This window comes from Stenella coeruleoalba (assembly GCF_951394435.1).
Source record: "Stenella coeruleoalba genome assembly, chromosome: 11".
Lineage (NCBI taxonomy): Eukaryota > Metazoa > Chordata > Mammalia > Artiodactyla > Delphinidae > Stenella > Stenella coeruleoalba.
The window spans coordinates 90737514-90763597 of NC_137157.1; the positions used below are offsets into that span (position 1 = coordinate 90737514).

General features: G+C 39.5%; 2 protein-coding genes across 3 annotated transcripts in view; one reads left to right on the plus strand and one right to left on the minus strand.

Annotated features, from left to right (window-relative positions):
- The window catches only part of PLBD1 (phospholipase B domain containing 1), a 68576-nt gene extending 51229 nt beyond the window's left edge, over window positions 1-17347 (plus strand). The window contains exons 7-11 of the mRNA XM_079936434.1: window positions 8746-8946; window positions 9054-9194; window positions 13541-13726; window positions 14406-14512; window positions 16536-17347. Of these exons, the coding sequence (XP_079792560.1) occupies window positions 8746-8946; window positions 9054-9194; window positions 13541-13726; window positions 14406-14512; window positions 16536-16703 (803 nt within the window). The 3' untranslated portion in view covers window positions 16704-17347. The remainder of the gene's footprint in view (window positions 1-8745; window positions 8947-9053; window positions 9195-13540; window positions 13727-14405; window positions 14513-16535) is intronic.
- Window positions 17348-17503: 156 nt separating this feature from the next.
- Window positions 17504-26084, minus strand: part of ATF7IP (activating transcription factor 7 interacting protein) — a 127877-nt gene continuing 119296 nt past the window's right edge. For both annotated transcript variants that reach the window (XM_079936425.1, XM_079936424.1), the window contains exons 13-15: window positions 25037-25219; window positions 23308-23420; window positions 17504-22120 (exon numbers count right to left, since the gene is read on the minus strand). In XM_079936425.1, coding sequence (XP_079792551.1) covers window positions 21698-22120; window positions 23308-23420; window positions 25037-25219 — 719 coding nt within the window. In that variant the 3' untranslated portion in view covers window positions 17504-21697. The remainder of the gene's footprint in view (window positions 22121-23307; window positions 23421-25036; window positions 25220-26084) is intronic.

Here is a 26084-nt window from a genome sequence, read left to right on the forward strand (position 1 = left end):
GCTTGAATTTATTCTTAGGGATTTTATTCTTTTTGATGCAATTATAAATGGAATTGATTTCTTAATTTCTCTTTCTGCACAACAGATTTTTGTATACTGATTTAGTACCCCGAAACTTGACTGTATTCATTTATTATTTCTAATCGTTTTTAGGTGATGTCTTTAGGGTTTTCTATACATAGTATCATGTCATCTGCAAACAGTGACAGTTTTACTTCTTCCTTTCCATTTTGGATGCCTTTTATTTCTTTTTCTTGCTTAATTGATCTGGCTAGGGCTTGCAATATTATGTTGAATAAGAGTGGCAAGAGTGGATGCAGAAAAAGCTTTTGACAAAATTCAACATCCATATGATAAAAACCCTCCAGAAAGTGGGCATAGAGGGAACATACCTCAACATAATAAGGGCCATATATGACAAACCCACAGCTAACATCATATTCAATGGTGAAAAGCTGAAATCATGTCCTCTAAGATCAGGAACAAGACAAGGATGCCCACTCTTACCACTTTTAGTCAACATAATATTGGAAGTCCTAGCCACAGGAATCAGACAAGAAAAATAAAAGGAATCCAAATTGGAAAGGAAGAAGTAAAATTGTCACTGTTTGCAGATGGCATGATATTATACACAGAAAATTATAAAGATGCTACTAAAAAACTACTAGAGCTCAACAGTGAATTTGATAAAGTTGCAGGATGCAAAATTCATATACAGAAATCTGTTGTATTTCTATACACTAACAACAAACTGTCAGAAAGAGAAATTAAGGGAACAGTTCCGTGTACAGTAGCATCAAAAAGAATAAAATACCTAGGAATAAACCTATCTAAGGAGATAAAAAGACCTGTACTCAGAAAACTATGACACTGATGAAAGAAATTGAAGACCACACAAACACATAGAAAGATATACCATGTTCATGGATTGGAAGAATTAATATTGAAATGACCATACTACCCAAGGCAATCTACAGATTCAATGTAATCCCTATCAAAATACCAAAGGTATTTTTCACAGAACCAGAACAAATAATTCAAAAATTTGTATGGAAACACACAAGACCCTGAATAGCCAAAATAATCTTGAGAAAGAAGAACAGGGCTGGAGGAATCATGCACCCTGACTTCGGACTATACTACAAAGCTACAGTTATCAAAACAGTATGGTATTGGCACACAAAAAAAACAGATACATGAATCAGTGATACAGAATAGAGAGTCCAGAAATAAACCCACACACTGATGGTCAGTTAATCCACAACAAAGGAGGCAAGAATATACAATGGAGAAAAGACAGTCTCTTTAATAAGTGGTGCTGGAAAAACTTGACAGCTACATGCAAAAGAATGAAATTAGAACATTCTCTAACACCATATAGAAAAATAAACTCAAAATGGATTAAAGATCTAAATGTAACACTGGAAACCATAAAAGTACTAGAAAAAAACATAGGCAGGACACTCTTTGACATAAACTGTAGCAATATTTTTTGGATCTGTCTCCTCAGGGAAGGGAAACAAAAGCAAAAATAAACAAATGGAACCGAATTAAACTTTTGCACAGCAAAGGAAACCACTGACAAAACAAAAAGAGAACCTACTGAATGGGAGAAAATATTTGCAAATGATATGACTGATAAGGAGTTAATATCCAAAATATATAAACAGCTCATATAACTCAACATTAAAAAAAAAACCCAGCTTGATTAAAAATGGGCAGAAGACTTGAATAGATGTTTTTCCAACAAGACATACAGATGGCCAACAGGCAGATGAAAAGATGCTCAAAATCATCAATCATCAGAGAAATGCAATTAAAACCACAATGAGATATTACCTCACACCTGTCAGAATGGCATCATCAAAAAGAACACAAATGACAAATGTTGGTGAGGATGTGGAGAAAGGGAACTCTTGTACATTGTTGGTGGGAATGTAATTGGTGCAGCCACTGTGGAAAACAGTATGGAGGTTTCTTAAAAACTTAGAAATAGAACTACTATATGACCCAACAATTCCATTCCTGGGTATATATCAAAAAAAACAAAAACACTAACTTGAAAATATACATGCACTCCAATGTTTATAGCAGCATTATTTACAATTGTCAAGATATGGAAGCAACCTAAGTGTCCATAAACAGATAAATGGATAAAGAAGATGTGGGATATATATATATATATATATATATATATATATATATATATATATACACACACACACACACACGTGCGCACACATATATGATGGAATGTTACTCAGCCATAAAAAAGAAATATTGCCATTTACAGTATTACTAGAATCTTCCCTCTTGATACTGCTTTTGCTTCATCCCATAGATTTTGGTAAGCCATATTTCCATTTTCATTTGTGTCTGATTTTTAAAAATTTCTCCTTTGATATCTTTGTTGACCCAATAATTGTTCAGTAGCATGTTGCCTAGTTGCCACATATTTGTGATATTTCTGGCTTTCTTCTTGTAGTTGATCTCTAGTTTCACACCGTTTTGATTGGAAAAGATGCTTGATATGATTTTAATCTTCCTAAATTTATTGAGACTTGTTTTGTATCCCAACATATGGTCTATCCCTGAGAATGTTCCATGTGCACTTGAGAATAATGTGTATTCGGCTGCATTTGGATAGAATGTTTTATATATGTCTATCAAATCAATCTGGTCTAAGGTTCATTTAAGGCTGCTGTTTCCTTGTTGACTTTCTGTCTAGATGATCTATTCACTGATGTAAGTTGGGTATTAAAATCACCTACTGTTATTTTGTTGTCTCCCTTTAGGTATGTTAATAATTGCTTTATATATTTTGGTGCTCCTATGTTAGGTCAGTATATATTAATAACTGTTATGTCTTCTGGACGAATTGTCTGCTTTACCGTTACTTAATGTCCATCTTTGTCTCTTGCTACCATTTTTGCCTTGAAGTCTGTTTTTTCCCATGTGAGAATGGCTACACCCACTTTCTTTTGGCTGTCATTTGCTTGGAGTATCAACTTCCATTCCTTCACTTTGAGCCTGTGTTTCTCTTTAAAGCTGAGATATGTCTCCTGGAGGCAGCATATAGTGGGGTCTTATTTTCTAATCCATCCAGTTATTCTGTGTCTTTTGATTGGTAAAGTCAATCCATTCACATTTAAGGTGATCGTTGATAGATGAGGACTTAGAACTGCTATTTTATCTTTTATTTTCTGGTCGCTCTGTATCTCCATTGTTCCTTTTTTTTTTTTTTTTAACATCTTTATTGGAGTATAATTGCTTTACAATGGTGTGATAGTTTCTGCTGTATAACAAAGTGAATCAGCTATACATATACATACATCCCCATATCTCCTCCCTCTTGCGTCTCCCTCCCACCCTCCCTATCCCACCCCTCTAGGTGGTCACAAAGCCCTGAGCTGATCTCCCTGTGCTATGCGGCTGCTTCCCTCCATTTTTCCTTTTTCCTTGTGTTTCTGTCTGCCATTTTAGTATGGTGGTTTTCTATGATGTTTTTCCCTATTTCCCCTTGTTTTTATGTTTCCTCTCTCTGCTCTAGATTTGTGTTTTGTGGTTACCATGAGATTTGTATGAAACCTATCATGGATAAAATTGTTCTTTTTCTGCTGATAGTATCTTATCTTCATTTGCCTACATGCGTTTCTTCCTTTTCCTCTCCCCTTTTTACTTTTTTGTCGTCTTAAATTATTCCTTTTTGTGTTGTTTGTTACTAAATTAAAGTAGCTAGAGTTATTTTTACTGCTTTTTTCCCTTTAATCTTTATGCTGTAATTAAGTTTTTAACAACCTATTCTGATATAGAATAAGTTGCAATTTTTTTATTCTGTCTGTCCAGTTACCATTTTACTCAAAGTTTTGTGTACAGTACTTTTCCCTTTTCATTTCAGGTAGAAGAGCTTCTTTCAACGTTTCTTTTAAGGCACATCTAATGTTGATGAGCTCAGTCAGCTTTTGTTCGTCTGGGAACGTCTTTATTTCTCCTTCATATCTGAAGGATAACTTTGCTAAATAGAGTATTCTTGGGTGATGGTTTTTAATCTTTCAGTATTTCGAGTATGTCCTTCCACTCTCTCCTGGCCTGCAGAGTTTCTGCTGAGAAGTCTGCTGATAGACTGATGGGGATTCCTTTGTAGGTTACCATCCTTTTTTCCCTGGCTGCCTTTAGAATATTCTTTCTTTGTCATTGACTTTTGACAGTTTTAATATACCGTGTCTTGAAGAAGGTCTTTTTGTATTGAGGTAATTAGAAGTTCTCTTGGCTTTGTGGACTTGTCCATCCAGTTCCCTCCCCAGGTTTGGGAAGTCCTCAGCTATTATTTCTTTAAATAAACCCTCTGCACTCTTCAGTCTCCCTTTTCCTCCTGGGATACCCATTACCCTAATGATGCCCTTCCTAAAAGAGTCAGATGGTTCTATAGGATTTCTTTACTTTTTAGATCTTAATTCACTCTCCTCTTCTCCCTGTATCATTTCTAGATTTCAATCTTTAAGCTCACTAATTCTCTCTTCCATGTGGTCTGCTCTATTTCCAGTGCTTTCTAATGCATCCTTCATCTCATTTATTGAGTTCTTCAGCTCCAGAATTCCTATTTGGTGCTTTTTTTGAATTTCAGTCTCTTTGGTAAAGTATTCCTTCTGTTCATTCATTTCATTCCTGAGGTCATTGAACTGCCTTTCAAAGTTTTCTTGTAGCTGGTTGAGTATCTTCATGACAGCTATTTTGAATTCTCTATCAGATCACAACATTCCGTGACTTTAAATTTGGTTTCTGGAGGACTGTCATTTTCTTTTTGTGGTACTGTGTTACCGTGGTTCTTCATGGGGCTTGATGAGTGCTCCTCTGCCAGTGCATTTGAAGTGGTGAACATGTTTCTTCTTTAGGTAAAGCTTTTTTTTTTTTTTCCTCACTTGCTTGTAGCTATTCACTAGGTTAGTAATTAGATGCCTTTCTTTTGTTTCCCAGTAGGTGGCGCTATAGCACAAGTTTTTGGTTTCTCTTACCCGCGCTGGTTATTTTTGAGAGCTGGCACTTTCCACCCTCCACTGTCCGTGTCAGAGGTGTCGCCTGGTGCCCTCCTTGTCACTATTTCTGTCTCCAGGGTTGTCGGTTCCTTGCTGCTGCCGGTGTTGCTGACAGTGCCACCTGGGGCACGGAGATGGCCAGCACTGCCTTCACCGTCCCTCTGGTTCCACCTACTTTATGTGTTCCAGTCCACCCACCCTTAGATGACAGAGATGTGGAACTCTCCAGCATGCTGCTGTGTTGGGCCGAGGAACCTTTGTTGAGTCATGGAAGTTTTACTGGTCGTAGATTGAAGGGGAGAGACAAAGGGAGTGTCTCACACCCCCCATGATGTTGATGTCACTCTGCCAAATGGGCACATTTTAAATACATTTGATAGGATCGTAAGGGTAAACTTTTCTGTGTTTTACTAAGCAGTAGGTCTAAATGGAATCAGAGGAAAGTGGTCCTTGTTCATGTTTACTATTCAAGCGGTCACATATTTTTTAAGTCCTGAAAGATGCTTTATTAACGGTAAGGGTTCTCTTATTTCTTGATTAAATTTAGCAAGAAGCTTACTATGAAATGTTACTTGCTGGCTGGCTTTCATACTGAAGTGTTTCACTTTACCCTGATCTAAAATAGTGTGCCTTCCAAAGCTACTAGTGACAGATAAGAGCAGGAATACAACTTTACACAGTCAAGGAACATTTGTTTCTCTTATAATGCACTGTTCCAGGACTTTGTCCCCTCTCTGGGCCTTTTCCATTTTTTAATCTTAAACTCTGAACTATAGAGTTAAACTCCTTGACTAAAGTTTTCTGTAAGACAATTTATCTTGTTTCAGAACTCTGGGTGGCCTACATTTCTTTTGTCTTCAACAAACAGTCTTGCTCTTGAATGAAGGACTGCTCCTTTCATGTTAGTATTAGTCACTCACACATATGAAAGAATGCCTGCCCTCTTGTGTCCATAGAGACTGCTACAATAAGGAGTGAATTAGCAAGTTTATCATGCCAGAAATACAGAGTTCTCTCCTGTGGAGATTTGTTACCAGAGTTTGCTCAAGGCTGCCAAGTATGGCTGTACAGTTCAAACACTGCAGAACAACCTCAGCCCAAGAGCTGAATGAACAGTCATTGAGGGACTTCCCTGGTGGCGCAGTGGTTAAGAATCCGCCTGCCAATGCAGGGGACACGGGTTCGAGCCCTAGTCCGGGAAGATCCCACATGCCACGGAGCAACTAAGCCCGTGCACCGCAACTACTGAGCCCGCACTCTAGAGCCCACGAGCCACAGGTACTGAAGCCCTGGCACCTAGAGCCCTTGCTCCCCAACAAGAGAAGCCACCACAGTGAGAAGCCTGGGCACCACAAAGAAGAGTAGCCCCTGCTCACCGCAATTAGAGAAAGCCCGCGTGCAGCAGTGAAACCCAACGCAGTCTAAATAAATAAATAAAATTTTAAAAAAAGTCATTGAAATTCATCTCATACTTTGCTTGTCAATCACGCCTCCTATGTCTAGACTGTGTCTTCTCAGAGGGGTTGCCCATTAAAATTTCATTCAAGGCTGCCATCCCCTCATAAAGCTTTGCACCACCTGAAGTGTGCCTCCTTCTGTCATTTATGCAAATCTCTGTATTGGCTAATGACAGCCTCGTGGAGGCTCATTGTGAGTTAGTTGTACACTGCTCTCATCATGTAACTTTGCTACTCAGAAATTTCCAGGAATTAAAATTCAGAATTGGAGGTGAATGACATCACATAGTCCCAGGTTATCAGAGGAAGGGAATAAGGAACAGAGAGGCAAGAGAAGTGCTAAATTTGTTGGTGGCGATGCAGGGAACTAAAAGGCCGGCCTTCTGACTCCCAGCATATACGCTCTGAAGTCTTAGGCGATCCCGTTGTTTTACCCCACCCCACCTATCCCTGTCAGGTCTAGAGTAAATGCACAATAGTTTGTTTGTTGAGTGAATGAATGAATGACTGTCTTTGCCCGGCTTCCCAGAACACGCACTCTCCTGTGCTACATCTACTGCTGTGCACCTTCACTCATAGTATTGTTCCCACCTGTGATGCTCACTGCTCTCTACCTGGTCAGCACTTACACCAGCTTCAAGACTCAGATCCACTTCCTCCATGAAGCTCTCCTCTTCCAGCCTTCATTAAGCCAGAAGAGGGAGCGCCATGGAGGCTGAGCATAGGTGTTCAGACTTAGCAGAAGAGCCCTGGACTGGATCAAGGACCTGCATTCCAGGCCCAGGTCTGCCAGGAGCTGGCTCTGTGATCCTGGATAGATCCCATCACCTCTCCTCTCGGAGCGCCATTGGTGTTGCTCAGTGCAGGACATGCATAGTTCTAGTGAGGTGACATTAGGGACTTCCTGAAAATGTATTTTCTTGCATGTTAATAGAAATGTATTTGCTTAAATGTACTGGTTTTGGGGGGAAAAGCCCCCAAAACATTAGACCCATGGTTCCTTGGATATTATTTTATGTGATAAGGCTAAGTATTTTAAGTTTAAAAAGAGAGCTCATGTAAGGAAAAATATTAAGTAAAGCATGATACAAGTAGTAATCAGACATGGCAAAAATAATAAAGTAGTATAAAAATGGTGGGAGTTTGCGAAGCCCTGGAGGAGCTCACCACCCTGGTTCCTTTTAACTCTCCCTGGGCTCTTCTCTGACCTTAATGTAGCACCGCCAGTTTGTCCATCACTGTTAGTTACTGACGACAATATAGCCTCTCTCGTTGTTACAGCTGTGTCTGATATTCCTTGATCTCTACCACACTCATCACAAAATAAATCACACAATAGGCCTTTAAAAAAGACTTGTGGGCTTCCCTGGTGGCACAGTGGTTAAGAATCCGCCTGCCAGTGCAGGGGACACAGGTTCAAGCCCTGGTCTGGGAAGATCCCACATGCCGCGGAGCAACTAAGCCCGTGCACCACAACTACTGAGCCTGCGCTCTAGAGCCTGCGAGCCACAACTACTGAGCCCGCATGCCATAACTACTGAAGCCCACGTGCCTAGAGCCTGTGCTCCGCAACAAGAGAAGTCACGGCAATGAGAAGCCCACGCACCGCAACAAAGAGTAGCCCCCGCTCGCCGCAACTAGAGAAAGCCCGCACACAGCAGCGAAGACCCAACGCAGCCATAAATAAATAAATAAATAAATTCATTTAAAAAGAAGACTTGTGGCTCTGCTGATTTTCCAACATTTGTAAAACATATTGACCCAGAGTGTCAAAACCATGTTCACTTTTATAAATGTAGATACTTTTTCTACTTAAAAAAATTAAGTAGACTCATTACATAAAATTTGGAAAATACAGAAAAGGAGAAAGAAAGAAGGCATCTGTATTCTTACTGTCCAACAATGAATCCTGCTAATATCTCCCCCTAATTAAAAGTTTTCCTGGAAAATCCTAGCAAGTGAGGATCTACTCTATTCGTCATTTTGGAAACTTGGAATAGTCCCGAGTTAATGTATTCTTGTCATCCCAAATCATAAAATCAAAAATTTTCAATGGCAGATCCAGGGATGGAGGTCCACTGGCACCTTTAGAAACGGCAGTTGAGTAACTGCCACAGAGGGGAACCAAGGCTGGGAGAGGATAATAATCACGGCCACTGCACAATGCACTGTGTACACGAAGCTCTGTGCTAACACTGATGGCTCAGTATTTTGCATATGTGTTACGCTGATTTGTATATTCGTGTTTCCTGTAGGGTTTTTGGAGTCTCTGGACGACTTTTACCTTCTCAGCAGTGGTTTGGTATTGCTGCAGACCACAAACAGCGTGTATAATAAAACCCTACTGCAGCACGTGGTACCCAAGTCTCTCCTGGCCTGGCAAAGAGTCCGGGTGGCCAATATGATGGCAAACGGAGGCAAGCAGTGGGCAGAGGTCTTTTCAAAATACAACTCTGGTAAGTGGCCCTGCAGAGTAACTTTTAGGCATGTACGTACGTTTAGATCTGGAGTTAACCAGTAAAGCCATACCCATGCCCTGTCTTCATGTCTCCCGATATTTCAGGCACGTATAACAATCAGTACATGGTCCTGGACCTGAAGAAGGTAAATCTGAACTACAGCCTTGGTAAAGGCACTCTGTACATCGTGGAGCAAATTCCTGCCTATGTAGAATATTCTGAACAAACTGATGTTCTGCGGACAGGTATTTTCTTCATGCTAGAAGTCTGGAAGTCTGGTGTGTGTGTGTGTGTGTGTGTGTGTGATGGGTAATATGTGCTGTGTGAATGTATGATGCGGGGAGTATATGGTGGGGAAGGAAGGAGGGGAATGCCGTTGCTAGTCACACAGGGAAAAGAATGACCAGGTTCAGCACAACATGTAAAACCTGCCCCTCAAACTCTGACGTGACAGCATGATCTACCTTTATGCGTAGACTGGGACAGAGCCAGGCATTCACAATCTTATGACTACTTATGGTTCCAGTATTACCTTCTCTGCTGGGTTCCCAAGTAAAATTTTAGTTCAGCAACTATTTATGGGAGTGCTACTCCGGCCAGGGACTGGAAAAGCGTGGATGTAGAATCCCCAACACACAGTCTGATAGGGAAGCAAGGCACCTAAAGAAGCTATTAGAGCCCAGAAAGCAAACAGCAGTGATGCGCTCTGGTGTAGCAAACCTGGTGGTGACGCCGTCAGTGGGAGGGATGAGAGAAGGCGGTTCTGGAGGGCAGGGTCACAGCCCAGACGTTGGAAGTACTGGTTTTGGAGTCACATTGCCTTGATTGGACTATCTGTTCCTCAAAATCTTATCCACTCTGTCCAAGCCTCACTTTCTTCATCTGTAAATCCTGACAGTAATGGTACAGGTCCCTAGTCACTTATTCGTAATTACAAAATCTCAAAACTCTGGAAGTTCTTTGTTCCTTTGTCTTTTGTCCTAGCTCACTTGTGGTAGCCAAGTATGACCTGATCTGAACTCACTCGGCAGCAAAAACTAACTTGAACTATTTATGGCCTCTATTTATTCCCTCTCCTCTGGAGAGAATTTATACGTCAGGCTACAGAGTTATCAATGTCTTTGATTATGAGGGGCTCCCCACAGAGACTGCAACATCATCTGTAATTTACACACCATTGCTGTTCTACAATCTGGAAAACCCTGAGTTCTGAAACACATCTGGCCCCCAAGAGTTTTGCGATGTGGGAGTGTAGACCTTTGCAATTTCACAGGGTTGTCACGATAATTAACTGAGATAATTTTTGTGGATTCTTGAGCACATTGCCGACACTTGGCAAGTCCTAACATCTTGCATTGAACGTAGTGCTCAGCACACATAAGAAGTCCTCACTGAATATTTGTTAAATAAATGAAAGAGAAGATGATGTCTGCGTGGAGGTTTACAGGCTAGAAAGGAGCTCAGCCATTTGACAAGGGGACAAGGTCAAACAAATAGAGGCATGAAGACCATGGTGTGAAGGAGAAACTATTAGCCCAAGACAGCTAGAGAGAAGGCTGTGACACGGAAGATAGGTAGTCAGAGGAAAATACAGCCTTTGGATCCTGATGAGCAGTCAGTTTAGCCTTTATACAAAGTCCAGAGATAAACCCATGAACCTATGGTCACCTAATCTACGGCAAAGGAGGCAAGAATATAAAATGGAGAAAAGACACTCTCTTCAATAAGTGGTGCTGGGAAAGCTGGACAGCTACTTGTAAAAGAATGAAATTAGAACACTCCCTAACACCACACACAAAAATAAATTCAAAATGGATTAAAGACCTAAATGTAAGACTGGACACTATAAAACTCTTAGAGGAAAACATAGGCAGGGAAAACATAGGCAGAACACTCTTTGACATAAATCACAGCAAGATCCTTTTTGACCCACCTACTAGAGTAATGGAAATTAAAACAAAAATAAACAAATGGGACCTAATTAAACTTAAAAGCTTTTGCACAGCAAAGGAAACCATAAGCAAAACAAAAAATCAACCCTCAGAATGGGAGAAAATATTTGCAAACGAAGCAACCGACAAGGGATTAATTTCCAAAATATACAAACAGCTCATGCAGCTCAATATCAAAAAAAAAATAACCCAATCAAAAAATGGGCAGAAGACCTAAATAGATATTTCTCCAAAGAAGACATACAGATGGCCAAAAAAAGCACATGAAAAGATGCTGAACATCACTAATTATTAGAGAAATGCAAATCAAAACTACAATTAGGTATCACCTCACACCAGTCAGAATGTCCAACATCAAAAAATCTACAAACAATAAATGCTGTAGAGGGTGTGGAGAAAAGGGAACCCTCTTGCACTGTTGGTGGGAATGTAAATTGGTACAGCCACTATGGGGAACAGTATGGAGGTTCCTTAAAAAACTAAAAATTAGCCTTTATCCTTTAGAAAACTGGAGCCTTTGAAAAGGGAGAACGCACAGGTCAGAGAGAAGACAGGAGGAGAATTAGGAAACTGTTGCAATAGATCAGCGGAGAGATGAGAAGGAACAGAACCAAGACACGGTATGGATCCTGGGGGTCATGGCCGGTCCTTCATTTCCCAGGTCCTCGAATCCATTTTGTAACGACACCCAGAGGGAACCGCCTCACTCCAGGGTGGCTCCTGCCAGCTAAATGCATAGAATGTGCATAAAACAGAATTAATTAAGGGGCAACTTCAAGAAGATCCGATGCTACCAAGTAGCGGACCTACCTCCTCTTCTTGTTGGAAAATCCACCTGAGAAGTCAGATGGTTAGGTGGCTACTTGGTTGGCGTGGCAGTTCAAAACCGAGAACCTAGCTGTCTGACTTGGTTCTCAGAGCCTGATAATCATAGGAAGCCGCTGATTATATGCTGGTAGATTCAGGTTCTTTGCAATCCCATCCCTAGATCCCATGAAGAAATCTACCCTGGGACTAAAACAAGTTGATGCTGATCTGTCTGTAGTTTTGTTTTGTTTTCCCCCAGAGGCAAGAAGAACAGAGAGTTAAACTCATTGAGTGTCTACTATATACTTGACATACCTTTTACTTATATTCCTTTGTTTGACCTTCATAACGTATTTCCAGATAAGTAGTTTCGTTACCGTCTTACTGTAAGGGAAGAAAGGCTCAGAAAGAAACATGTGATTTTCCTAAATAATTAAGCGATATCATATAGCCATTTAAAAAAAAAAAAAAAAGTCCCGCAAACCTCCTAGTATTTGGAAGCAGCTGTGATATGCCGATAGAAGCCCTGGGTGATTTTAGTCAGAAGGAAGGTATTCGACCTCTCTGAACCTCTGTTTCTTCCTTTAGAAGGAGGGATGCAATATTTATACATCAGCAGGTATTGTGTTGTTATATAAGATACTCTATTTTAAATCTTTTCTTAGTCATGAAGCTTTATGTGAAGTATAAAGCGGCCATTTTTATTATTCATTTGAGCTATTCACATAGAGAATTCACATAGAGAACTATAATTATAAAAGTTAATATTCATCTAGTGCTTACCAAGTACCAGACCCTGTTGTAAGCTACTCCATCTGTTTGAACTCATTTAACACTCACAATGATCCTTATAAGGTAAGTACTATCATTGTTCACATTTTATAGACTGAGGCACAGAGAGGTTAAAAAATTCGTGTAAGGTCACATACCTAATAATGGCAGGACCAGGCTTAAGGTCCAGGCAGTCTAACTCCCAAGTTGTATAACCTAGGTACACTGCAATAATAAATGTGACTTTTAGCCTGCACTTTCAATGTTGTCTTTATCTCACTTCTTCCTGATGCTGGCTCTGTGCCCCAGAATCAGCAAGGTTGAATGTCTTGTCATTTGTTTTCTCTTAATAAGTTCACCCCCGAGTAGGGGATCCTATAAAACAGTAAGAAGGGAAAAAGGCAGACAAGGGCTAAGAGAATATGGGAGTGGGAATTAATCCCCGAATGCTGAAGGTTGACTGTCCTATAGGCAATACCCTAGGCCACTGTAATCTGAGCTGTTCCCAAAATGTTGATTTTACTAAAGTTGTGTCACACGTTTGACGCCTAGTGTCGTTGGCACACTGTGAAGCTCTGAATGCAGCTGAGCCTTTATGAATGTTGAGCGTCAGAGGAGTTAAATGCCTACTGGAACCATACAGACCATCTCCATTCCCCTCACATTATGAACTCTTCCTTTCCCTCCTCCTGCTAAAAAAAAGGGGTTGGGGGAATGAGGTTAACTGCCTAAGGTCTAGTTATTCAACCCTGAGCCTAGAATTCAGATAATCTTTTGCTTAATAGATTGCTTTAAGAATTTGGGGTGAAAACCCAAAGAACCCTGATGCTTTTCTTCCCCTCATGGAATAATCTAGAGGTCTACCGAGTCTGTAAATGTCAAAGGATCTGTTTGATTGCCAGGGTTCCCAGTCATTATTTTCTATGTAGTATCATTTTGTAATTACACAGCTGTGCCAATTTTCAAAAGAAATTACCACGAATAACATTTCTTTGGTTTCCTCTCTCTTCTGTCTTCCTCCCTGTCCATCCCACCCTTCCCTCCCTTCCACTCCAAATTAGGCTACTGGCCCTCCTACAACATTCCTTTCCATGAAAAAATCTACAACTGGAGCGGCTATCCAATGCTGGTTAAGAAGCTGGGTTTGGACTACTCTTACGATCTGGCTTCACGAGCCAAAATCTTCCGGCGTGACCAAGGGAAAGTGACTGATATGGAATCCATGAAATATATCATGCGCTACAACAGTACGTAGCACATTTCTCAAGAATCATTCTTCAAAACTCCTTTTCTTCCCCATGGATAAAGAATCCATGTCATTTTATCATCTCTGTACTAGAAGGAATTATAAGAAGTTATTGAATTATTTAGTATTCAATTGATACTATGCATATTATATACACAACAAATAGAATTTTGTCCTCTTTTATAAAAATGATAGGGAAGAAGATTCTACATTTTTTTTTTAACTGAAAAAGTTATATGTAAAACACAGAAGAAAAAACCCATGTAGGGTACTTTTTATACCCTACCGTCCCAAACACAGATTTCCTTCCAAGGAGAAAAGCAGCTACTAAAACAGCGATTATTCATAAACACTTTATTTTTGATGAACAGTATCGAGTCAGATTTGTATTTATTTTGTTAAAAAAAAATGTAGTACATTTGTCCTCTGTTACCTTTCTTCCATCCATTCTTCACTGTGCGAGGTTCTTGAGACCAGGCTGAGCCTGGAGCAGGGGACTTGGTGGTTGCCTCTTCCCAGTACAAGTCGGAGGTGACTTCTGTATATGGGAGCAGGCTGGGCCGAGGAGGTCTCTGGGGTATACGCTCTGATCATCTAGGCTTTAACAGGTCCAGTTTACTGTGGATAAGTGGATCTCAGAATGGTCAGTGCTCACTCTTTTCCCCATCACTGTTTCCTAGATTACAAGAACGATACTTACAGTAACGGTGATCCCTGCAATACCATCTGCTGCCGTGAGGACCTGAACTCACTTAATCCAAGTCCTGGAGGTTGCTATGACACCAAGGTAACACGCTATTGGTTGTTTTGGTTTTTTTTTTTTAAGTTTTTGTTTTATACTGGAGTACAGCCAATTAACAGTGTTGCAGTAGTTTCAGGCGCACAGCAAAGTGACTCAGCCATACGTAACATGTATCCATTCTCCCCCAAACTCCCCTCCCATCCAGTCATTACTGGTTTTTGAATTTAATTTCTACCAGCACCTAGGCCTTTTCAAAGGCAGAGCTGCAGAGGTTTTTGTGGCATAAAACACAATAATGTCTCTAAACACAAACTCAATTCAGGAATCAGCTTTTTCAGAGATTCTGGTGGTAGGTCCTATCGCCTAACTTCCAGTTCCTGCTCGGCCACTCAGCCGTAAACCACATAATCTTTTATGCTTCTGTTTCCTCATCTGAAAAATGGAAGTAAGAGTACTTGCCTCAAGGGTTGTTGTGAAGAATCTACACTTAATAGCTATAAAATGCTCACAGCAGTACTTAGTGGGTTGTTTGTAAATATACACGATCATGATGATGATGACGGTGATATTGTGGAGGTTTTAAGGTTTACCAGACCGGCCCAAAGTCCAAAGAACATACCGAGAGCAGTGTGATTTCACGTTACACAGGAATTGAATGTAGCCGAAGGAACAAGTATTGGACCAGATGCTCAAGCAATAAAGACTTTTCACTATGCTAGAATTGTTAAGTGCCGTAATGTGTCCACAATATAGGTAATAAGAAGTTTGCAGTGGGGCTGAAGCCCACTCATATAGGCTTGTGAGAACCAGTTGTTAAAATAGTTGACACCAAGTTGATAGCTTGAAGTGGTGGAATAGTTACATCGTGGAAATCAGCAAACACTACAAATTGGGGTCTTTTTCCCTCAGAGAGCTAGTTAGTTAAAAATTTACCAGGATTTGGGATGTCCAAGGTTGTGAGTTAGCCATTTAGTTGGTGGAAGGAATCATTCTACCACATCCTTTTGCACTTTTGGCTTGGGCATATGTCTTTTCATTTGCATCTCCAGTCCTAGATTCTAGAAGAAATCTGTTACAAGCAGAGTTAACTGTTCTGTCTGAAGCTCTGATAACTGTAAGAATGCCAACCCCCCATACCTTATTTTTTCTATCAGCTTAATGTCTAAACAGAAGATGCCTTAGAAGAGTTTGAGCCAAGCTTTAGCCTTAATGACTCTCAAAATGTTGTGTAAGAAAAATTTAGCGGATGTAGCGAGCCTGGCACACACGAAGCCCCAGTGAATGCTTTTGCATTTATTTCTTTTTAATGGCATTTGCAAACATTCAGTAAAGTGTGTGAAAAGTGTTATATCCATTCCAGAACACACAAAGAGAATGACTTGAACTGGGGAGAACCCAAGCCAGGCTTCCATCTGCCAAGTTTTACTTTCTTCAGGAGACAAGAGCCTGCCAATTTTTCATCAGAAAAGTCTCTGTTGAAGCATATACTTTAAAAATATCATTTCTCTTGAGCCATTTTGAATATGAGGAAAACCAGAAGTTATGAGACGTTTCCTGCTTTCCCCTCTAGGCTTAAGATCTGCTGCTCCCCAATGTTCAAGTGTTTTTAAGAACCACGGACCTCACTTTTCATCGAGTTCCTTCTACTTTAATACTCGTTAGTGCCCTGATTCATAACAACTTTTACTGAGGAATTAATCTATTCTAGGCACTGCTTCAAGTATTTGCTCTCATTAATCCTTATGACAACTCTTCTATGAAGCAGAGTTTTTTACAAATGAGAAAACGGAGTCAAAATACGTTTTGGAGCTAGAATTCCAAACGTGAGTAACCTGATTCCAGATCTCACACTTTTGGCGGTTAGTTTAACACACTTCTACTAGTCAGTGCACATTTGAATGCCAGATAGATGCAGAAGAACGTTATTGTGGAAGCCTGTAAGATTTCACTTTAAGGGGAGCTAATATTGTGACTTTGGACGAGGAGCAGGAACGATAAGTACAGCAGGGATGTAGTCTAGCTTTTGCCCAGCGGTTTCCTAAAATGTCCCCCTCTCCTCTCTTTGCAGGTGGCAGATATCCACCTGGCGTCCGCGTACACAGCCTATGCCATTAGTGGGCCCACAGTACAAGGTGGCCTCCCTGTTTTTCACTGGAGCCGTTTCAACAAAACTCTCCATGAGGGCATGCCAGAGGCCTACAACTTTGATTTTGTTACCATGAAACCAATTCTGTAACTTGACATGAAATGGAGGGAGGTGAGATACAAAGGGCACTATTTTAACTACGTTTTCCCATTCAGACTTAGTCTTAAAATATATTCAGTCCAGTCTATCACTTGCATTTTTCACTGCCAATTTTGTCATGTTTAAAACAAGCTTTTACTACAGGGTGGAGCACCGTAGAAGGAAACATTACATACGATGAACGACAATACCGTTTTAGCGCACAAGCTTATACACAAGAAAGTATGGTAGAAGCTGCTCCCTCGCTCACCAAAATCCATTCTCTGCTTTTAAGCCTGGGCCCGCAGACCACACCTCCCAGGCTGCCCTGGGCAGCTGTGCCACGTGGCGGAGTTCTCGGGAGTGGACTTTTTCCAGGCCTGGCCCCTAACAGCCTGTACTGCTCATGCTGTTTCCCCTTCTCCCAGCTGGATGTGCTTGATGACAGAGCTCTAGGGGGTGGTGGGACCTGCAATAGGAATACTCCAATAGTGTTCTTTTCCTGGTCATTAGGAAGCAACAGCTGAGTCTTCTTCTGGCGCAGGATAGGCACATAATACAGCAAACTTTAACGTTGTCTCCCATTAGTTAAAAGCAGCATATCTAATCTGGGAGCAACTCTGCATAACAAACTTTTCTTTCAAAGCTGGAGAACTATATGTGGTTTGAGTACCGTGGTACTGTCAAGTTAAGTTAAACGAGCCATACTGAACGGTGTAACAGTGACTCTCAACAAGGTGAAAGACTCCCAAAAGAAAAAGCAAAGAAACACAAGGGCTGAGAATAATCAGAATGAATCAGAGTACACAGGATGTGAAAAACCCAGCAGTTTATTTCAAAGTATAAATTTCAGGCTTGCTGAACAAAATCCCACTACAGTTAACACTTATACAGACAACACTCTACTGTACATTTAAAAAAGAAAAACCCCACAAAAACCTTCAAAACCTAATAAAAATAGGGCAACTTGCTATAGCCCAGTTTCTATTAGACATTAGGAAGGTCTTACATTGTCTTATTATTTACACTTTCAACTGCAATAAAGAAAAATCAGGATGCAAGTTTACTACAAAGGAATTATTTTTATATTTAAATTTGAAATGGTTGATAAAACACTAAAGCCAGGATTTCCCAAAAGGTGTTTGATTGCCCAGTTACCTTATTTACAAACAAAATTTTTTTAAAAGATGGCAATTAAATATAAATGATGGGTATTAACTGACTCTACAAATAAAAAAAAATGAAAAACTTATTTAGCATGATAAAATAATTTGACCAGAAGACAAAGCATGTATTTGTATCATCCTATTCCTCCCCACTGGCTGGCTCAAGGGGAATAAGTTTTAGGAACTGGATAAACCTGCCGCACTAACAAAACACCGTATAGGAATTGTTCTAATCTTTTTTTTTTTGTCCCAAAATTTTAAAAAAGGGGAGGGAGCCTCATTTGCCCAGTAAATAGTAAGGCAGGCAGACTCATACACTGGTTTTAGATAGAGTTATTTTCAATAATCTAATACTGGGACATGGTATTTCTGGAAATTAAAATAAAACAGGCCAATGATAAAGCTAAAGTAATGAATAAATCATAGGATACTGAAATAGCCCAAGAAGGAAAGTCCCGGAGAACACTTGGAAGTGTTTGCCGTAACCTACTGTGCTAAGATCACAGTGTATAAAGGTGAGAGAGGAGGATACCACAGGCATTATTTTCTTAATCTTGTACAGTACTGGAAAATTCGCAGAATAAGACAAAAGTGTATGCAGTATCAACACCTTGCTGCATAAATGATCATTTTGAAAGTGTAAGCAAAAGAGCAAACAACAAAAAAAACCCACGTTAACACTTAATCCGATATAGCAAGAGAACTGTATGGTGCGGCCCACCTAAGGAGTTCTGCTGACAGGTGGTCCTAAGATTCCAAGCTCCTTGCTTTAGGTCATTTTTTTCAATTAAACCTTTCATTTACTATCTGGCAATGGGGGTCAGGAAAGTGGGGAACACCTCTCTGTGAGGCAAATGGTATCCCAGTAAACACTCACTTCTCAAGGAAGAAAGCTCTGCTCTTCACTTCTCTCATAAACTTCTACTGTGTTAAACAGCACACAGTTTTCTGCATATTTTAAAAAGTGAGTCCAGAGAAATAGAGGGATATAGTTACCTCATAAAGTTACCTGTTAACAACAGATGTCTTTGTATGTAATTTATAAATTTACTGGCAAGAACATAATTTTAAAATGTGAGGCTTACACTTAAAACAGGGTGAAGATTACTCTGACAAAGTGCAAAGCAGAGAGTAACAAACATCACAATTACCTTTAAATGTCATATAAACATCCTATATTTCAGGCTGAAGTATCAGAAGTTCCCAGGATTTCCAATAAGGCAATACTTACACAAGTATTGTCAGGCTAAAAAGGTAGCAAACTTGCATTCCCAAAATGGGATTATCAAGTTTATTTATAACACTCTGTGAAAAGATATTGTGAAATAAAAAAAGGTACCATGGAGTGTGAACTGCTATTAAAAAAATCTGTAACCAGTAGCTATTTCTAGTTGAGTCCTCCATTCTCTGTCCCCAAAGAAACAAACCAAACAAAAAGAAAGTACTCCTCAACATGAAAACCTGCCCCAAATAAAAGCCTAGAGTTCTAGCCTAGCACCCATAAGTAACTCCAATATAGCTGCTGCCTATGAATCCCATGGCAGGCTAACTGAAGGAGACCATCTCATAATATCTTTTCCCTCAAATAATCACAATTTCTCTTTGTACCTTCCCTCCACCACCTGTAATAAAGTTTTATTTTACTGTAGAAAATCTATTTTTAGGGTTACTATTTAAGTATTTTTTTTCTCTGACAGAAATGACACAATATAGGCTAAAATAATATTTTCATTCTACTGGGCTTTCTTCACCTGATTATATAATGCTATGAAAGCTTTAAAAAAAAAAAGGATTAGTAAATATAAATAAAAAACGTTCACCAAGGGCACCTTTCTAGGCTAGGTAAGCAAATTATTATCAAGTGACCACAAAACCGGTCAATAAAGAACAATTTCGAACGTGGGCTTTCTATTCTGTAGACAGGAATGATCTTGAACACATAATTAATACTGCAACCATTGCAGGTAAAAACATATATACATGCAGATATAAGATAGGTGCTCACACACATCTAGAAGATCATCAGTTTCTCCCTTTAAAGTTTCATTGGCATGACATTGGCAACTTCTTTACCATCATCATTAGTACTAGAATGGGTAACGTCTACATAGTTGGTTGGCAAATACAATTAGTGGAAACTTTAATTCTTATTGTGGTCTCATTTTCTGAAAGCAAAAGGAAGATTTTGGATTTACTTTTGGCAATCTGTAGGCTTTCTTGAGCATCAATCAGACTTCACACCCAACACGACAGTACACTGACCGGTAAAAGTCTCTAAAGAGTTTCTTTACAACTAGAATGCTTCCTTATTACAAGCCACCGAAGTTGCAAACAAAGCAGCATTAATATTGAAGCCATAGCTCCTGCTTATAATTCCAGGAAAAATTAATGACTGACTTATTTAAGAAGGTAGGAGTATGAATTCAAATATGATATGGGAAGATGACTGGAAAATTTGTTTCACAAACTCCACAAATTCCTTTCCACGTATGGCCAACCACGCTCTCACCCCCCAAATTACACCACCTCTCCTGTCTTAAGCTATCTACACTCAAACATGTACCTGATACCACGTATAGCTGGCACTCATAATGAAAATCCATGACCTAAGCTGAACTTGATTAAAACTTTGAAGAAGAACAGAGATGCACAGAAGTTATATCTAATTGTTACATAAAATGACTCCAAAGGATATACTTTAAAAATCCTATCCAAAGCTGACATACAGTAAATCAGACAAAACTTAGCACCATCAAAACAAAGTTAAAAGATTAAGACAGGAAGAATGACAGGAGCATAAAGAAGAAACGGAGCTTTCCCTTTGATAGTTTACTCACTGTATTTTGTGAATTTTACTATTTACTTCCTTTGAAAGAATACTATGCTTTGGGTGATAAGGTAAACTAGAATTGCTTTCATCATCTCTAAAACCTTGTGCAACATAGATACCAAAATATATTTGAAGGAAAATTTTCTTCCACAACGTGGTGCAAAAATAAAAAGCATTTATGTTCTTGGAAGAAAAGAGCAAAAGTCAAATTGTTGGAGTTAAACGTAGCGATGTCACTGATGAGACTATTTATAAAAGGCTTGGTCTAAACTTTACTTGAGGGAGATGTGCTACGTTTGGTGGAGATAAAGGAGAGATGAGGGTGAAAGGCTGTCAGGGAAGAGTAAATAATAATGGACAAACGGCCCTGTTTACTTTTGTCGTTAATCTTTAAGGCACAAAATAAATGGAAAAACCAGATTAGAAAAGGGAGGGCCCATTGCAGATCTTTTTCATCTAACTGACAACCCAGAAGAGACAAAAGAAAAGATGAACAGATCCTTTCCTGTGTTCAAATTAACCTATTTTAAACTATTTAACCATTTTGCTTTTTATTTTTTCTTTGGGTTCCATTTAGATTCAGTTTAAATCATTTATCTATGAACCTACAGATCTCTGAGAAGCAGAATCATGCCAGATACATACCTCAAATCCTTTGATCTACTTACTTCACACTGGAAGAGAGGTAAATTTGAGAATGAAAATGGGAGATTCCACTGCAATAAACATATAAATACAGAAAAGCACAAACACCCACACACATACCCCAGCCTCAGAACTAAAGCAAGGTGCAATTTACATTTCAAAACCTTGAAGCGTGAATTGTTCAGGAAAAGATTCTGCTTTATGGGCTGAGTTTATTCTGATTATAAACAAATGTAATGTATATACACATCTGTCCAAGAAATCTTGCACAGTGTGGATTTTACAATGGGTATCATGCACAAGATTAAAGCGAGACCCAAATGTGGAACTTTTGAAGAAAGAGGAAGAGATAAAGGCCCCAAGGTTTAACTGCTCTGGGAAGAAGAGATCACATCCGTTGACTGAGGATCACAGAAAGGTCCGAAACGTCCATAAATATCCTTGGCTCGTACTGCAAAGTAGTATTTGCTTCCAGATACAAACTGGGTGAGAGTGCATGCCATGGGCAAGGGAAGCGCCTTTACTTCTCCAATCTTCTTCCACTGGGAGGGCACAGTGGCACTGGGCTCCTCATGGTAAGCGTACAGATGGTAGCTGTCGACGGCGGCACAGCTTCTGTCCACCTCGAGGACGCTCCAGGACAGCACAATGCCGTTTTGACTCTGCACCCGGGCTAACTTCAAGTGCGGCTTCTGAGGCGGAGATGTGCTGGCGGCCTCTGGGGGCAGGCGCTGCGGCTGCGGGGCTTCTGGTAAGGGCGCCGGGTGCACAGGGCGTGAGGGGGGCTCCTGGAGAAGGAAGAGGCACGCCAGTTTATAATGGCCACAAAGAGGGCCGCTGCTGAAGGGACAGCACAGCATCCTAGAGAACATTTAGAGGGGCTTCACCTTACACCAAGAACCCTGGGAGACACCAGACCCCATGCCGTTTCTGGCAAGTTCTAGTTGATGATTTGTAACCAGTAACGCCCCGCACGGTGAGAGCTAAGTTTCCTCCCACTCTACGTCTGAGGTCTAAAATACTGAGTTTTCCTTGGGAAACAAAAGCCCTTGCTGCTGGAACATCATCTTGATAAAAACTGAAATAAGCATCTACTTCTAACAAAATAATTTATGATTTGATGATCTGTACTACAGATACTTATTTTAATATAACATAACATTTTTAAATAACGTGTGGCAGTCTATCATGTAAAATTTGAGTATCAACTCTACTTTCATTTTCAAACTGCTTTCCCAAATAAAGACAGCAGCGTATTCTCATAAGTAAGCACATTTAACGCTGGATGTATATATTTTTTCCCTTGGTCAGCACGAAAAAGGTGACATTTATATTCGACTGTGAAAGATAGAATTTAGAAATGTAGCAATAGTCACAGACCTTTCTGCCAGTAGGTAAAAGCATGAGCAAGGGCATGGGGATAGGCAAGTGAGGGGATTTATGGGCAAAAACAAGTATTAACTTTTATTTAGATATCGGGTATGTGAAGAAGAACATACACATTTGGAAAGGTAAGTTAAGGCCAGATGACGAAAATGTATGAGGTATGACCTTGGGCTGGTTACTCAACCCCTCTGTACATTAGCGGCCATACCTATAATAAAGGTATTAAATAAAAACTAAAGTTAGAACATGAAAAGATACTTTTTAAAATATCCTTTTTAATACTCCAAAATGCTCTTTTTAATTTAACCATGAGTTTAAAATGTCTATTTCACTTTGCATGCCCCAGATATGGACTCTTTTTATACACTGTTCACCACCACAAGCCAACTCAGCAATCCTCAACCATCATTCCCTACAAACATTTGCTCACAATGGTAAGGTCTATTTTCTTCAATAAACTTCTGCTGGAGACACAGAAGATCTGTCATTTCCTTTTGATATAACCAGTTTAAAGAAAAAGGTACCAACTGCAATGATATTTGACGGCTTTACAGGTGAGAATTTTGTGAAACCAAGCATCCACACTTACAGTATGCACTTGTGGTGGTCGGTGATGCACTGTGAGCTGAGGTCCTGTTGATCCCAGGGTTAATCCATTGTTTACAACGTATGTAGTTGCTTGAGGCACTCGAACTGTAACACCTATAAAAGAAAATTCAGTGACAAAATTAGAATTCTATTCCAAATTTGGTAGAACACTGAATTAAACATTTAAAGTCAGTAAAGTGATGTTTTTAAAATTCAAAAGGAAAAATATTTCTATTTTTCCATAAGTCTATACTCAGCTAAAGTATTATTTGAGCATGAGGATAAAGAAATTCTCACATATGCGAGCTACCAAAATAAAATCTACCTCTGTGAACTTTTCCTCAAGTAGCCACTGCAGGATATATGCTCCCCAAATGAGAGAGAAAATCAAGAAAGAGGAGAACAGGAGACTTAGTGGACAGGAGAGAAATAAATGCCGTCCCTACCAAAAGGACTATAACCGAAAATCCTAGAACGCTGAAACACTGGAGCTGTAGACATGTACAAGGCAAACAGGTCAGAATGAAGCAGTTTGACTCTAAAGAGAGATAACTTGAAGCTATCTTCACAAAGATCGCTGCCGCCTCCAGGACAGGGAAGTTATCCTTGCCTTGCGTTAATGAGGTTCCTCTTTCTTTCCATGCCCTGCTGATCAGCTGAGGATACTCATTTCATCCAACAGAAAACTCTTCTGACATACATCAGGGCAACAAAAGCAGAAAACTTAGAAGCCACCCATGCCTCAACCATATTCCTGCCATATATTCAGTACCACCATGTACCCTGACTGGGGTGAGCCCAGTTTCCCAGAATTCATTCATGACACAGTTGACTGATCTCCCCAGAGAAAGCTCTTGTAAACTTGAGAAAGCTGAAGCCAGAATGTGAACCAAAGACTCTGCTTAGTTTATTTTCTCCTAGAAGCCATCACCTAATAATGGCATTACTGAAGTTTCTTTAAACAGCTGGATTTGCCCTTGCTATTAAATCTTGCAAAACTAAATATTTTTAGTGATACATATATAGATTGCAAAACCATACAGAAAAACAGAAAGTAAGTAAGGATGATGGTTACCTCTGATAGAAAGGGAGAGGGATGCAATTAAAGGCAGGCATATAGTAGACTTCTGGATACTGATAAAGCTCTATTTCTTAGGCTGGTGGGGAATTCATATGTGGTTCATTTTGCCATTTTTCTTTAAATTTTAAATATATCTTTTACAGAAACTTGTTTGTATGATATATTTTACTACTAAAAATATATATATATTTTTTTTCCATTTATATACACATACATATACATATGGAAATTACAAGTTACCTTTAACATTTTCCCATCTTTTATGTCTCAGCCACTTTCCATACCTTTAAGACTCTCTCATTGGAGGCTATCTTTTACCATTATCTCCATCTGGGCTAAGTCACAATTGATCATTCCCACTTTAACTAGGCAAGGTGTCTCAACAGAGTACAGACCAACATCAAATAGGGTACTGTGATAGTACAGGCCATAAGTAATTAAATTGAAGACAACACCCAGAACACATATCAGATAATATACAAGTCCAATTTTTCTGGTTAACTCTCCTAAGGGAAGAAAAATGAATTAATAATAGTTTTAATATGATATTTAGCACTTTTTGCTAAATCTAATGTCAATATAAGCTACTCCAGCTAAGTGCTAAAGAACTACGTGTAACTTGGAGCCATATACAGGAAGAGTCTCTTACTATTTTGGGGATTGACCTGCCGAACAGCAGGAGCCTGCATAACAGTTCCTCGCAGGGAAGCCTGAGCTGGTGGTGCGGGGAGAGCTGTATAAACCACTTGATGGTTTGCAGGAGCTCTTGGTACAGGGAGCCTCGTGGTCACCTGAGTTACTGGACGATGCGTTACATTCACGGTGGTTGGAGCTAATGAAGAGCAGAAAAATATATTAAAAATGCAGTAAATGTTATGCTAAGTAAACAGTATTAAATGATAATTATACAAAATCTGATTTACTATAATAAAGAGAACTAGAGACAAGCGATTCCTTTTGTAATCGTGGAAGGTAAGAATGACAGGGCCAATCAAAATTAATACTACTACAATCCAAGCTTCAGAAGAAAAGAGTACCTCAACCAGGTCCAACGCCCTTCCTACTCTAGTTTAACTAGATTAAATAAGCAAGTGAAGATGAAGAAAGGGTTTAGACCTTGAGAGTATGATCTTATAGGAGTGATTTAAAAGAGTAAATTTTCCCTTCCTCAGTGTTAAATTATTCTTAGCAGAGTGGAACTTTCGGCCCTCCAGGCCTTCTACCGATGGGTATAAATCCAAGAGAGTAACTCTGTGTTCCCACAGTTTAAAAAAACTGGCTATTATAATTGACATTTTCTTCAGATGAGCCAAACCATTTCTTACTCAAAACAATAAAACACCCATTAAAATACAGGCTTCTTCCTTCTCTACTGTGGCATTCCTCCTAATTTATGTTCCAGAGAGCATTAATGCCTTGAGTGATATTAACACATATTTATCAAAATATGAGTCCTAGATGTTCACTGACAGCATAGAAATACAGTAATGATTTCAGGAGTTAACAGTTTCTTGGTAATAACTCTCTGAATTAGAATTTCATTTTATAAATGACCACATATTAACTATATAATAAAAATCAATAATAAATATACTTTCATATGGAAAAATGGGCTCTATAATAAAATAAATTTGGAGGTAAACACTGGATATAATAAAGAGACTGCTTAGTCTTTACATATCCTAACTTTCAACGTG